Source organism: Mobula hypostoma, chromosome 5 (assembly GCF_963921235.1).
Source record: "Mobula hypostoma chromosome 5, sMobHyp1.1, whole genome shotgun sequence".
Taxonomy (NCBI): Eukaryota; Metazoa; Chordata; class Chondrichthyes; order Myliobatiformes; family Myliobatidae; genus Mobula; species Mobula hypostoma.
The window spans coordinates 87,632,027-87,647,093 of record NC_086101.1 but is presented as its reverse complement, the minus strand read 5'-3'; the positions used below and the strand labels follow the sequence as shown (position 1 = coordinate 87,647,093).

The 15,067-nt window shown below is 38.7% G+C and overlaps 1 protein-coding gene across 3 annotated transcripts in view; it reads right to left on the bottom strand.

Moving 5' to 3' along the window:
* LOC134346855 (low-density lipoprotein receptor-related protein 1-like) overlaps window positions 1-15,067 on the bottom strand; it is a 2,119,020-nt gene that overhangs the window by 411,487 nt on the left and 1,692,466 nt on the right. For all 3 annotated transcript variants that reach the window (XM_063048628.1, XM_063048629.1, XM_063048630.1), the window contains one exon: window positions 11,319-11,690. In XM_063048628.1, the coding sequence (XP_062904698.1) occupies window positions 11,319-11,690 (372 nt within the window). The remainder of the gene's footprint in view (window positions 1-11,318; window positions 11,691-15,067) is intronic.

The window sequence follows — 15,067 nt, the reverse complement described above, 5'->3', positions numbered from 1 at the left end:
CATACTTTTCCTTTTCCTTCTTGACTAAATTTATCACCTCTCTGGACATCCAAGGTTCTCTAAGCTTTCCATTCTTGTCCTTCCTTCTAACAGGAGCATACCTTTCCTATAATCTGTAGAATTGATTTTTAAACACCCTCCACCTGTCTGATATGGACTTGCCAGAAAAAAAAGTTGTTCCCAATGAACTCTTCTTAGTTCCTGCCTAATGCCCTACTAATTTTCCCTAAGTACCATACCTATCCTTTTCTATAGTTATCCTGAAAGTTAAGGACTTATGGTCACTGTTCCCAAACTGTTCTTCCACTGAAAGGTCAGCCTGCTGGCCAGATTCATTACCAAACACCAGGTCCAGAACAGACCCTCCTCTTGTTGGACTATCCATATATTTATTTAATAAGCCCTCCTGGATACACTGAACAGTACTATGCAGGCAAACAAATTTTAACATGTTTTTATGTCTTTACTTTGACACCTGATTGATGTCGTAATTGTTATATTTTGGAAATATTGTTTAAACTATGGCTAAATAAATTTTTAAAAATTGTAAAATGTTGTATTTTTTTCATCTTCTATATCCCGCATAAAATCCCAAGTTATTGAATAAAAAAATGACACATATAAAATGAACAATAATATTCATTCCCTATGTATATAAAAAATTAAGCACACAACAAATGATAAGAGCCACAAAACATGTAGCAAGCACTGAATAGCACTGAGTTCACCGTTCTACTACACATAAACAGAGCTTGCGGTTAGTCTTCAACATTTCAAGCAGTATCTAAGGGCGGGAAAGAGAAAAAATGCTTCATTGTTTTATCTTGAACTTTTCCCTGTTCTGAAGAAAAGCCTTGAATCTGAAACATCATTTTCTTTCTCCACAAATACCACAAGGCCATTCAGGGATGTTCAAAACTTTTTGCTTTCGTATTACAAAACCTTGTAGGTTAACCAATATTTTACTGAAGGTAACTATCATTTCAGATAATAAACAATGTCTTCACTTCTGATAAAGCAGATACAACAACAAAACTATCGTTAACTTATTCTGTATAACATAGTTGCATATAATTATACTGTAGTTTTATCTCTCACTTTTTTTTCAAACTCTGATAAATATTATTTTACAAAGGTTAATCAGCAATGGACAACTTTCCTTGTCTTGTATATGGTTGCAGATGTCATAGAAAATCAAAACTCCAATGCATTAATGTAATTTCATGAAATACAGAGTCTTGGCTTTGAAATATTATAATATTACAGCTGCCTACCTCAATTACAGACATACCTTACATTGACAGATGAGAAGAGTATTGTTTCAGTCTCAGTTAAATAAAATCCTCTACTTGAGCAAACATGCAACATAGAATATAATCAGTAGTGAAATGAACTTGGAAGTTTTGCAAGATAAGATTTTAGTCATATTAGAAACATAGAAACATAGAAAATAGGTGCAGGAGTAGGCCATTCGGCCCTTCGAGCCTGCACCGCCATTTATTATGATCATGGCTGATCATCCAACTCAGAACCCCGCCCCAGCCTTCCCTCCATACCCCCTGACCCCCGTAGCCACAAGGGCCATATCTAACTCCCTCTTAAACATAGCCAATGAACTGGCCTCAACAGTTTCCTGTGGCAGAGAATTCCACAGATTCACCACTCTCTGTGTGAAGAAGTTTTTCCTAATCTCGGTCCTAAAAGGCTTCCCCTCTATCCTCAAACTGTGACCCCTCGTTCTGGACTTCCCCAACATCGGGAACAATCTTCCTGCATCTAGCCTGTCCAATCCCTTTAGGATCTTATACATTTCAATCAGATCCCCCCTCAATCTTCTAAATTCCAACGAGTACAAGCCCAGTTCATCCAGTCTTTCTTCATATGAAAGTCCTGCCATCCCAGGAATCAATCTGGTGAACCTTCTTTGTACTCCCTCTATGGCAAAGATGTCTTTCCTCAGATTAGGGGACCAAAACTGCACACAATACTCCAGGTAAACAACAGGAATTCTGCAGATGCTGGAAATTCAAGCAACATACATCAAAGTTGCTGGTGAACGCAGTAGGCCAAGCAGCATCTATAGGAAGAGGCGCAGTCGACGTTTCAGGCCAAGACCCTTCGTCAGGACTGAAGGGTCTCGGCCTGAAACGTCGACTGCGCCTCTTCCTATAGATGCTGCTTGGCCTGCTGCGTTCACCAGCAACTTTGATGTATGTTTCACAATACTCCAGGTGTGGTCTCACCAAGGCCTTGTACAACTGCAGTAGTACCTCCCTGCTCCTGTACTCCAATCCTCTCGCTATAAATGCCAGCATACCATTCGCCTTTTTCACCGCCTGCTGTACCTGCATGCCCACTTTCAATGACTGGTGTATAATGACACCCAAGTCTCGTTGCACCTCCCCTTTTCCTAATCGGCCACCATTCAGATAATAATCTGTTTTCCTATTTTTGCCACCAAAGTGGATAACTTCACATTTATCCACATTAAATTGCATCTGCCATGAGTTTGCCCACTCACCCAACCTATCCAAGTCACCCTGCATCCTCTTAGCATCCTCCTCACTGCTAACACTGCCACCCAGCTTCGTGTCATCTGCAAACTTGGAGATGCTGCATTTAATTCCCTCATCCAAGTCATTAATATATATTGTAAACAACTGAGGTCCCAGCACTGAGCCTTGCGGTACCCCACTAGTCACCGCCTGCCATTCTGAAAAGGTCCCGCTTATTCCCACTCTTTGCTTCCTGTCTGCTAACCAATTCTCCACCCACACCAATACCTTACCCCCAATACCGTGTGCTTTAAGTTTGCACACTAATCTCCTGTGTGGGACCTTGTCAAAAGCCTTTTGAAAATCCAAATATACCACATCCACTGGTTCTCCCCTATCCACTCTACTAGTTACATCCTCAAAAAATTCTATGAGATTCGTCAGACATGATTTTCCTTTCACAAATCCATGCTGACTTTGTCCGATAATTTCATCGCTTTCCAAATGTGCTGTTATCACATCCTTGATAACTGACTCCAGCAGTTTCCCCACCACCGACGTTAGGCTAACCGGTCTATAATTCCCCGGTTTCTCTCTCCCTCCTTTTTTAAAAAGTAGGGTTACATTAGCCACCCTCCAATCCTCAAGAACTAGTCCAGAATCTAACGAGTTTTGAAAAATTATCACTAATGCATCCACTATTTCTTGGGCTACTTCCTTAAGCACTCTAGGATGCAGACCATCTGGCCCTGGGGATATTGTCAGAATATTGTCAGAAACACATTCATAAATTACATATTCTCAGCCAGTTGGGTCGCTTTATTTTGCCCAGGGAAGGGAAATAACAAAACAAAGATTATTTTGAGTTCCAAATCTTTGTGAAACTACTTAAGCATATGTGGATATAGATTATTGAATGTACAGTATTACACAACTGCATTTTCATTAACTTAATTCTGGTTTTACATTTAAGAATCAATACCTGCTTGGTGGAAACAGAAACTTTCGCCTATATGATAATGTAATACTGGAACAGATTTACAACAAAACAAAGTAGTTCAAAGTAGTTCACCCTCTGATCCTAGACTCCCCCACTTTAGGAAACATCTTCTCCACATCCACCATATCTAGGCCTTTCAATATTTGACAGATTTCAATGAGATCTCCCTACATTCTTCTAAATTCCCGTGAGTACAGGGCCAGAGCTATCAAACACTCTTCACACATTAATCCTTCCATTCCTGAAATCATTCTCATAAATCTTTGCTGGACCCTCACCAATGCTAGCACATCTTTTCTTAGATAAGGGGTCCAAAACTATTTGCAGTACTTGAGAGTGTAAGGAGAATGAAATAATTGTACTCTGGATCTGATGCAGCACAAAATAATGCAAAAGACAAAGAACACAATAATATTAACATAAAAAGCAATAAATATAAATACATAAGATAGCTTATATACATTGTTTGCATGTCAATAAGATGATGCTAAAAGTTGATTGACTGGAAGTAATAAAGTAATGGTAGAGGTGTCGATCTGCCTTACTGTTTGGAGAAAAGAACTGTTTTTGATCCTGGTGTTCCTGGCATGGTTGCTAATTAGCCTCTTCCCTGATGGGAGTTAGACAAACAGCTCAAGTGCCGGGGGTGTGAAGTCAGTATCCGTAAGTGGAGATGAAGTTCATGGCCTCATAATTTCTAAGGCTTTGTACAAAAAGGGTATTTATGGACGAGTTGCAAGGAAGTAGCCCAGACTGAAAAAAAAGCATATCATTGCCTATAAAGACTTTGCAAAGTGTCACATAGAACATACTGTAAAGATTGTGATCTGACGAGACTATAGTGAAACATTTTGGCTTCAACACGAAGCAGTACATGTGGGGTAAATCTAATATTGTGCATCAGTCAGAGAACAGCATCCCTACTATAAAGTATGGTGGAGGTAGCATCATGCTACATGGATGCTTTTCAGCATTCAGGTCTAGAAAACTGGACAGGACTGATGGGAAGATGAATGCTGTTAAATACAGAGAGATCCTGGATAAAAATCTGCTGGCCTCTGCCAGAAAGCTTAAACTGGACAGAAAGTTCATCTTTCAGCTGGACTACAACTCAGAGCACACTGTAAAAGCAACAATGGAGTGGCTTCAATTGATGTCCTTGAGTAGCCCAGTCAGAGACCTGACCTTAACCAAATCAAACATCTCCAGCAAGACCTCAAGATTGCTGTCCACCGCCACTCTTCAACCAACCTGGTACAGCTTAAGCAATTTTGCAAGGACTGGGAAAATCTTTCTCCATCCCATTTTGCAAAGCTAATAGAGACTTATCCAAAAAGACTAATGGATGTAATAGCTGCGAGAAGTGGTTCAAAGTTCAAAGTAAAATTTATTATCAGTGTACATACATGACACCACATACAACCCTGAGATTCTTTTGCTGCGAGCATATTTAACAAATCTATAGAACAGTAACTGTAAACAGGATCAATGGACAACAAACTGTGTAAATGCAAATATAAATAAATAGCAATAAATAACGAGCATGAAACAACAGGATAAAGAGTCCTTAAAGTGAAGCTATCGGTTGTGGGAACATCAGGATTAGAATAAGTGTAGTTACCACCTCTTGTTCAGGAAGCTGTGGTTGAGGGGTAGCAACTATTCTTGAATCTGGTGGTGTGAGTACCTTCAACCTGATGGCAGCAGCGAGAAAAGAGCAACAACGTACTGAGCAAAGGAGGAAGGAATACTTTTGAGCTGCAGACTTCTCAGCTTTTGTCTTTTTAGTTTTTCATGCTTTACATTCTCCCTGTGTTTTGGGGCTCTACTGTGAATAAAATGGAGCATATGATTCACAAATAAAAATACATAGTTAAATTGATCAAAATCCCTACTTGTAATATTCATTTATGTGAACAGAAGGTTCGAGGCTGAATACTTTTTCAAGATACTGTGTGTCCGTGTTTTTTGTATGTGTGTGTCAGAAGCAGGTTTATGACAGATTCGATGGTATCTGCTGTAAAGTGGTTCTGCTGGTAAACATATTGGTGAGTGCCTATGTTTTTGATATGTGCCATTATCAGCCATTCAAAGTACTTTATGATGATTGACATTAATGCCATTAGGTGGTTGTCATTTAGTTCTGAAGGTATAAAGTTTTTTCGTACACGGATGGTTGTGGCTGATTTGAAGTATGTGGGAAGAGCAGCCTGGATGAGTGAAGAGTTGAAGATGTCAGTGAGCTGATGTGCACTCTCCCTGATTACTCAGCCTGGGATGTTGTCCGACCCGGCTGCCTTACACGGGCTGACTCTCTGCAGAGTCCTTCTCGTGTCTGCCTCTGTTCCCGAGAACAGCTGCTCAGCTGGAAGGTGGGTAGTTTTTATTGCCAGAGTTGTGTTGCAAATCTTGAAGCATGTGTAAAGGTTCTTCAGAGCATCAGGAAGGGAAGTGTCAGTGGTGCTGTCAATACTGTTTCTTCTTCCACTGTCAGTAAAGTCTTTGATGCCCAGCTACCTCTGCTGGTATCATTATTAGACAGGTATTCCTGAATTTTTTATGAATGGGCTGTTTTTGTCCTCTTGATGCCTAAGATAAGGCTTAAGCAACCGCTTGTGCAGCACCTTGTAAAGGCCTTCTGAGAATCCAACCAAACAACAGCCACTGAGTCTCCTTTATCTATCCTGCCTGTTATTTCCTCAATTAATTCCAAAATATTTGACAGGCAAGTTCTCCTTTTAAGGAAACCATGATGATTTTGGCCTTCTTATCATGTACCTCCATGTACCTCAAAAAAGCATCCTTAATAATGGACTCCAATATCTTCACAACCACTGAAGTTAAGCTAGCTGGCCTATAATTCCTTGCTTCAGCCTCCCTTTCTTCTTAAAGTATGGAGTGAGGTTTGCAACTTTTCAATCCTCTGGAACCATTTGAGAATCGAGTAATTCTTGAAAGATCATTACTAATGTCTCCACAATCTCTTCATCCACCTTTCAGAACCCTGAAATGTAGTCCTTTAGGTCCAGGTGAGTTGTATACGGTACCTTCAGACCTTTCAGCTTCCCAAGCAGCATCCCCTTTCTAATAGCAACTACAATCACTTCCGCCCACTGACTCTCCTGACTTTCTGGCATACTGCTCATGTCTTCCACAGTGAAACTTGATGCAAAATACTTGTTAATTTTGTCTGCCATTTAACTGTTCCCTTTACTACCTCTCCATCATTTTCCAGTAGTCCGATATCCCCTCCCACATTTGGTAAATAGCAGAAATTCTGCAGGTGCTGGAACTCCAGACACACACACAAAATTTTGAAGTAACTCAACAGATCAGCCAGCGTCTATGGAAATGAATAAACAATTGACATTTCATGCTGAGACACTGCCACACAGAAAGGGAGAGGGAAGACACTACAATAAAAACGTGAGGGAAGACAGGAAGGGGATAGTTAGGTGATAGGTGAAGCCAGGTTGGTGTGAAAGGTAAAGGGACAGAGAAGAAGAAATCTGGTAGGAGAGGAGAGTAGAGCATTGGGGAAGGGAAAGAAAGAAGGGCCCCAAGGGGAGGTAGTAAACTTACGAGTACAGGTAAGAGGCCAGAGTAAGGAATAGAAGAGGGAAGCGGGAAATGAAAATGTCATTGGAAGGACAAATTGATATTCATGCCATCAGGATGAAGGCTTCCCAGATGGAATATGAGGTGTTGCTCCTTCATCCTGAAAGTGGCCTCATCATGGCATAAGAGGAAGCCATGGATCGATATGCACGAACAGGAATGGGAAATGGAATTAAAATGTTGGCCACTAGGAAATTCTGCTTTTGGCAGATGGAATATAGGTGCTGAACTAAGTAGTCCACCAAATCTGGACAGGTCTCACCAACGTAGAGGAGATTGCATCAAAAAAACTGAATATAACAGATGACCCCAACAGATTCGCAGATTAAATGTTGTCTCACCAATAAGGGCTATTTAGGGCCATGAAGGAGGTTGAGGGAGGAGGTGAATCGGCAGTTTGCTGATTGGAGGTGAATGACCCTCTTTTGTTTTATTGGAATTATCTTTTGGTATTCTCTTTTATATTATGAGCTAGCTTACCATCATGTTTCTTCTTTTTTCTCCTTATTGCTTTTTTAGTTGCCTTCTTTTGGTTTTTAAGAGCTTCACAATCTATCTTCTCACTATTTTTTGGTAGATTATCTGCCCTTTATTTTGCTTTTATGTTGTCTTTGGTTTTCCTTATCAGCTACAATTGCATCATCCTCCCTTCAGAATACTTCTTCTCTAGGGTGAATCTATCCTGTACCTATTGAAATGCTCCCAGAAATTCCAGGCATTGCTGTTCTGCCTTCATCCCTGCTAGTGTCTCCTTCCTTTGGCCAGACCTTCTGTACTTCCCTTTACTCCACTGTAATACTGTTACATCTGACTTTATTTTCTCCCTCTGAAACTGCAGGGTGAATTCTATCCGATTATGATCACTGTCTCCTGAGTGTTCCTTTACCTTAAGCTCCCTAATCAAATCTGATTCATCACACAACACCAAATACAGAATTGCCTTTCTCATAGTGGGCTCAACCACAAACTGCTCTAAAAGAGCATTTTATATGCATTCTACAAATTCCCTCTCTTGGATTTGATTTCATTCTTTACAAACGGAATCACCCCAACCTCTCTGCATGCCTACCTGCCTGGATGTGAATGTACAAGGTTTGATCAGCAATTTTGTGGATAACACAAAATTGTGAGGTGATGTTGATAGTGAAGAAAGTTATCGTAGTTTACAGGGGATCTTGACTTGTTATAAAAAAAATGGGCCAATGAGTGGCAAATGTATTTCAATATAGATAACCATAAAGTGATGCATTTTGGAAAGTCAAACAAGCATTGTGAGAATTTGGGTAGGCTGAGTCTTTATTCCTTAGAACATTGAAATGAGACTGAGGGATGACCTCATAGAAATGTTAAAAATTATGAGAGGCATAGAAATGCTGAATGGGAACAGATTTTACTCCAGGGTAGTGGAATTGAAAGTGAGGGAGCATAAAAGGGACTTAAAAGGGACCCGAGGGGAATTTGGAATGAGCTTTCAGACGGATTGGTTGAGACAGCTACAACAGTATCATTTAAAAAGTACTTTAACAGGTACATAGCCAGCCGGTTGTGTACTGGTGTCCGTACCGGATTTCGAGGCAAATGGTCCCCGGTTCGAAGCTGGCTGGCTCTTTGTACATTTTCTATCTGTGCTGAGTTGAGTACTGAGCTAGCAACTTGGCCTCATAAAGAAAATAGGAAAATGCTAAAGAAATGGCAAAGTTGCAACCTGATGCACCAGAAGGTGCAGAGGGTAACAACATCAAGATAGGTATGTACATGGAGGAATGGGGCTTAGATGGATATTGGCCAAACACACAGATGGGACTAGCTGGGTGGGCACCAGGGTCGGCATGATCTCATTGGGTCGAAGTGCCAGTAGCTATTCAGTAATGCTCCTTTACTCTATGACCTTATAAATTTTACACATATTGATTATTCATGGCCATTTTTCCCAGCCTTTTGGAAATGTACAAAAGGTAAAGCCATTTACACATCATAAAGATGTTACAATAAAGTAGACCCAAGTAATAATTTTGAGTAGATTGCACTCAACAGTCTCCTACATAATTTTCCTGCATCTCTTGTTATGTTAACAAATGTGTCAAAAGGTGAACTATAGAATGGCATTTCCAAGATGACTTTACTGAATAGAAAACCCAGAATGAAGGCATATGAAAGTGTCCCCATAATACCAAGGTAAACTGCTATTTTGTTTTTCTCATTCTGTACAACACAATTATCATAGTTTTGGAAACATTCAATTTCTTCATCATGCCCTTCCAGCCTTGAATACTCTTTAGTTTTCCCACTCAGTGGTTTTAATCCTTCTCAGTATTTGGCTTTTCTGGCAGTGCCAACATTTCTTATCCATTATTAATTGTATCTGAATTGAGAAAGCAGTTCAAAATCAACAGCCTTGGCAAGTCTGGAATTAAATATAGTTTGGACGGGGTGTGAAAACCCCACTTCCATCCATGAAGATGTAAATGAACCAGACAGACCTATACAATAATCCAATATTTTAACATTTACCACTACAGAAACTGATTTGTTTTGTTATTTTTGTATAATTGTTTTTAATTCACCAGCATCTCTGGATCAATGGTTCAGACTTGTGACTGCTAAGTATATCAAGGCCTATTCCTATAGTTGGGGCCAAGGCATTCATAAATTGCAGATTCATGACAGAACATTACAAGCCACAAACATTTCTGTGATGTTATGTAAAAATACAAGATACATGTGCAGACAGAATAAAATTCCAATATTTTACACAACAGCACTGCATTGTAAAATAAAATTTCTAGCCACTATAAGTTCGCAATGATACGGGCAATGCATGTGACTAAGAATTGAAAATCATTGAAACAGTTTTTATTTTTATTAAGGGCTATACACAAATACAGTAGCTATGCTGCTGTGAAAAATAGATGGAGAAGTAGTAAACTCGGAGTTCCCATACTGGGGCTCACGGACCCCTCAATTAGTGGTAGGGGTCCATGGCATAAAAAAAGGTTAGGAACCTCTGAAGTAAATCAACACAAATGGCAATGAAAAATTAACTCCTCTTTTACAAAGCAGGTTTTAAGCTGTATCCTGAATAATATTGTAAACATCTACTTGGCTAATTGTTCACATATAATTTTGAGGAACGTTAAATTTTAACTGATCTTATTTCTCCATACTCAGAAAAGTAATGAAAACTTTAAGATACTCTTCATAGCGTAACTATAATTTCTCACAAGAAATTAACCTTTATACTACCTAATCTTGTATTCTCTGACAAATTAGCAATGCTTCAGCCTTGTGAATACCACAAACAATTCATAATAAACAGAAATGTCTCCAACTAGCAATGAAAATTTCTTAGCAGAGGAGGAGATAATATTAAGTTAAAATGACAAAATTTACCTTATTAAAAAAAGTATTAGTCATCTTCTAATTAAAAGATGTATTCAGAGAATGTAGATTTATCAAAGGATGTAATTTATATATATCTTACAATCAATAGCAATCTTTACAAAACTTGCAAATTTACAAAGTTTGCAGAAAACAAGTTTTCAAAATTGTGATATGTGGAACTGACAATTATAAAAAGTCCCTTTAATCACATTTCAGATCATATATCTAACATAACCAAAAATTTATCTGGTTATCCAGGAACTATCTGTGTACTTGTCACTGGATTCTCTTTTGATTTATTAAACAACGATGACATACAAGCACAACATGTTCCTTTAAAGTTTTGGTAAGGTAGTTTGATAATGTCTCACATCTATTGGCTAAAGCTAAGTTCCCTTGAGAATTGAACATTTTTTGGAACTGCGGGTAACAAATTACAAAGCCATTTCAGAGAAAAGACAATGGACTATTGTAATGGTATGGGACTATCAGTGGTCAACTGTGATCAGAAAACTTCTATCCCTGAAGTACAGTTGTGAACAAATGGGGTTTGCACCGCTAGAGTTTTGTGGTCTCCTTAATCAATACCACTATTTCTATTCCCTGCTCTTTAAAAATGAATTCATATATTCAATCTGCCTGGCAGTCCAATAACATAAGATACTGTTATACCCAAGCAGCAGGTATTATAATAAATGAGCTTCATACACTCTATGGATTTCCCATTTTACTGATTAAGCATTAGAGTCAAAATACAAGTAACTAATTATTGAAGAAATGCATTCAATGAGTACAATATTCAATCATTTTAGATGTGTACTTACTCTCGATAATTACTCTTCTGCCAGTCCAGTCATCGTTGATAAGCTGGATATTTCCAAAATGAACATCACTCATAAATATCCGATTAGTCCCCCTTGTATTTCGCCGGTAATCAAAAGCCAAGGCAATCACATTTTTGAAGTATTCCGGTTTTTCATATGGTCTAATTGGAGGATTTAGATTAGTTTCATCTGTAAGATGGATGCTCTTTAATATTGTTCTTTCTGAATAGAGTAAGTATCCATCATAATCACGACAGCTGACTGAATCCTCTGCGAGGACACTGTAGGAACATCCACAGGTTTTCTGACCTTTTCCACGGTATAAGCAAAGCTGCTGGCATCCACCGTTATTGTTAGCGCAAATATTGGTACCTGTCAAAATTCAATTTTCAATTGTTACTTCGTCAGTACCAGTGAATGAGCTTTGATGTATGCAGCGCACGTAGCAGGAAACAAAATTGTGTTCAAATCCAGTACTTCCAATTCTCCCAGAACTCAATATTACCCAACACATACAAATGTTTGATGAATTTGATTTTATACTTTAGTGTTTTCTTCACACTCCTCAAACAGAAGGAAAAAAAATGAATTACTTTTAAACTAGATTTCCTACAGGCTTTGTCAGTTTCCCGAATATCAACAAATATAAACTTAGGCAACATACATCAAAGTTGCTGGTGAACGCAGCAGGCCAAGCAGCATCTATAGAAAGAGGTGCAGTCGACGTTTCAGGCCGAGACCCTTCGTCAGGACTAACTGTCTTCCTTCAGTTAGTCCTGACGAAGGGTCTCGGCCTGAAACGTCGACTGCACCTCTTTCTATAGATGCTGCTTGGCCTGCTGCGTTCACCAGCAACTTTGATGTATGTTGCTTGAATTTCCAGCATCTGCAGAATTCCTGTTGTTTGCGTTAAATATAAACTTAGTATGTTGAGTTCAGCACATATATTTGGGTATGTCAAACTACTTATGATGCATGCAAAAACATCACAAAATATAAGCAACACCCACAAAACCCTGGAGGAACTCAGCAAGCCAGGCAGTATCTATGTAAAAGAGTAAAACAGTAGACTTTTCAGGCCAAGACCCTTATCAGGACTGGAAAAAAAGATGAGAAGCTAGAGCAAGAAGGTGGAGGGAGGGGAGGAAAGAAGTACAAGGTGGTAGGTGATAGGTGAAACTGTGAGAGGGGGAGGGGTTGAAGATCTCCCAGTGGCCATCCATTTCAATTCTACTTCCCATTCTCATTCCCAGCTCTTTACTTCACTTCTACCCTTCTCCCGGTTTCACCTATCACCTATCATTCTTCTACTTCTTTGTCCTCTCCTCCCACCTTCTCGCTCAAACTTCTCAATGTTTTTTCCAGTCCTGATGAAGGGTCTTGACCTTAACTATTTACTCTTTTCCATGCATGATGCCTGGTCTGCTGAATTCCTCTAGCATTTTGTGTGTGTTGCTTGGATTTCCAGCATCTGCAGATTTTTTTTGTCTTTATAAAACATAATATATACCCTTTTCCTTCCTTCTAAGCAATAACATTCCAATTTTATTCATAATATTGCCTTTCAAATTCCTAAATGTTAGACATGTAAGATGCAAAATTTAAAAGATCCAGCTGCACTTACTGAAAGCTTTCTTTCCCAAGATATAAATCTAAAAAAGAGACATTTATGCTTCTACATGGACAGAAGTAAAGAGAAAATTTGCAATATCCCTCTTATCCAAGAGCCTGAGGTGTCTTTAGGTTCCTTCAAAGTAAAGTTTTCCCCAAATCATTCGTAAGGCCAGTGATGTTGTGGGGATGGAACCGGACTCTCTCACGGTGGTGTCTGAAAAGAGGATGCTGTCTAAGTTGCATGTCATCTTGGTCAATGTCTCCCATCCACTACATAATGTACTGGGTGGGCACAGGAGTACATTCAGCCAGAGACTCATTCCACTGAGATGCAACACAGAGCGTCATAGGAAGTCATTCCTGCCTGTGGCCATCAAACTTTACAACTCCTCCCTCGGAGGGTCAGACACCCTGAGCCAATAGGCTGGTCCTGGATAATTTAATTTACTGGCACAATTTACATATTACTATTTAACTATTTATGGTTCTATTACTATTTATTATGTACGGAGCAACTGTAATGAAAACCAATTTCCCCTGGGATTAATAAAGTGTGACTATGACTATGATTATGAATATGACTATAAATGTTGGAGGTCTTGATTATTCTGCGGAGTGTTTGCATTTCTGCCTCAATCCATCATACAACCATGCAGGTTTCTCCTAATTATTATAGAATTAGGATTGTTTTAAGTGAAAATAACCTTAAATGTAGTAATTCCAATAGGCTCCTCACATTACTTTTCACAAGTTTTTCATCTATCTACATATATTTATTGTTTAAAATTGGAAATTGGGAGAAGGACCTGCTGACTTGGTACTACCTACAAGTTCTCCTTCTGCTTTGCAACAAGGATTAAGAATTACCCTCGTCTGTCACTTTTTGTACTCAGTTTTATTATCACTATAATGGACATTAATGACTGTAGTCTTCCTACAGATGCAGCTGAATCTCACAATATTTAGTTACATAAATCCTTCCATTGGATTGCCTGGGCAAAGGATGCTTGCTGGCTTTAAGATAAACAAAGTCTAACCACTATTCATATGCAAATAGAAGAAGTTATCCCAGCAAAATCAATCATGCAGTATCAGTCAGCATCAAACTTAAATCATCATGTATCATTGTTTACCACAAAGTTGTCCAGAACTTCACTAACATTAAGAATATAGAAATAACATTAATATATAAGAATTGTATAATGTTTATGCATTGTTATTCTTTAAAGTATCTGTTCATACAATTCTATAGTCATTTATACTGGAACAGGTCCCCTATAATTCCACATTTCTCTTTGACAGATTCTGCTGTACTTCATCTTCCTGCTGTGGAACAATAAATATAATTATCTGACAAGAACCTATAGCTCAAATTGTCAAATTTAGGAAGTCCACTTATTTAAACTCAGCAGGTAATAAATACTTGTTTATCAAAAGCAAACATACACAGTTTATATAGTCTGTGATGAAGTTTTAATAAATTGGATAAATTGGAATGCCAGTCAAACAAATTGTTGAAACTCTGAAAGCAAGAAGTGTGAAATGCTAATTTTAACACATTATTTATAAACGGAAGTTTATGATTTAACTGCATTGAAGAATTGGTTAAAATATTAACAGATGCAATCCTTCAAATAAAATAATGCAGTTGAAACTACATGATATTTTTTCATCGTCTTCTTTTTACGATGTATCAATCTACTTGTTGATACATCAAGATGCTATTTATTAACTGCAGCTTAGCATTCAATACTATCATCCCCTCAAAACTAATCAATAAGCTTCAAGACCATGGCCTCAATGCCTCCTTGTGCAATTGGGTCCTCGATTTGCACACTTTCAGACCCCAGTCAATTTGGATTGGCAACTTCTCCTCCACAATCTCCATCTGCACAGGTGCACCACTAGGCCGTGTGCTTAGCCCCTGCTCGACTTGTTTTGTACTTATGACTGTGAGGATAAGTTCAGATCCAATGCCATATTTAAGTTTGCTGATAACATCACATTCACTGGGCGAATCAAATGTGATGGCATTCAACATATTGGAGGGAGATTGAAAATCTGGCTGAGTGGTGCCACAACTACAACCTCTCACTCAACGTCTGCAAAACAAGAGCTAACTATTGACTTCAGAA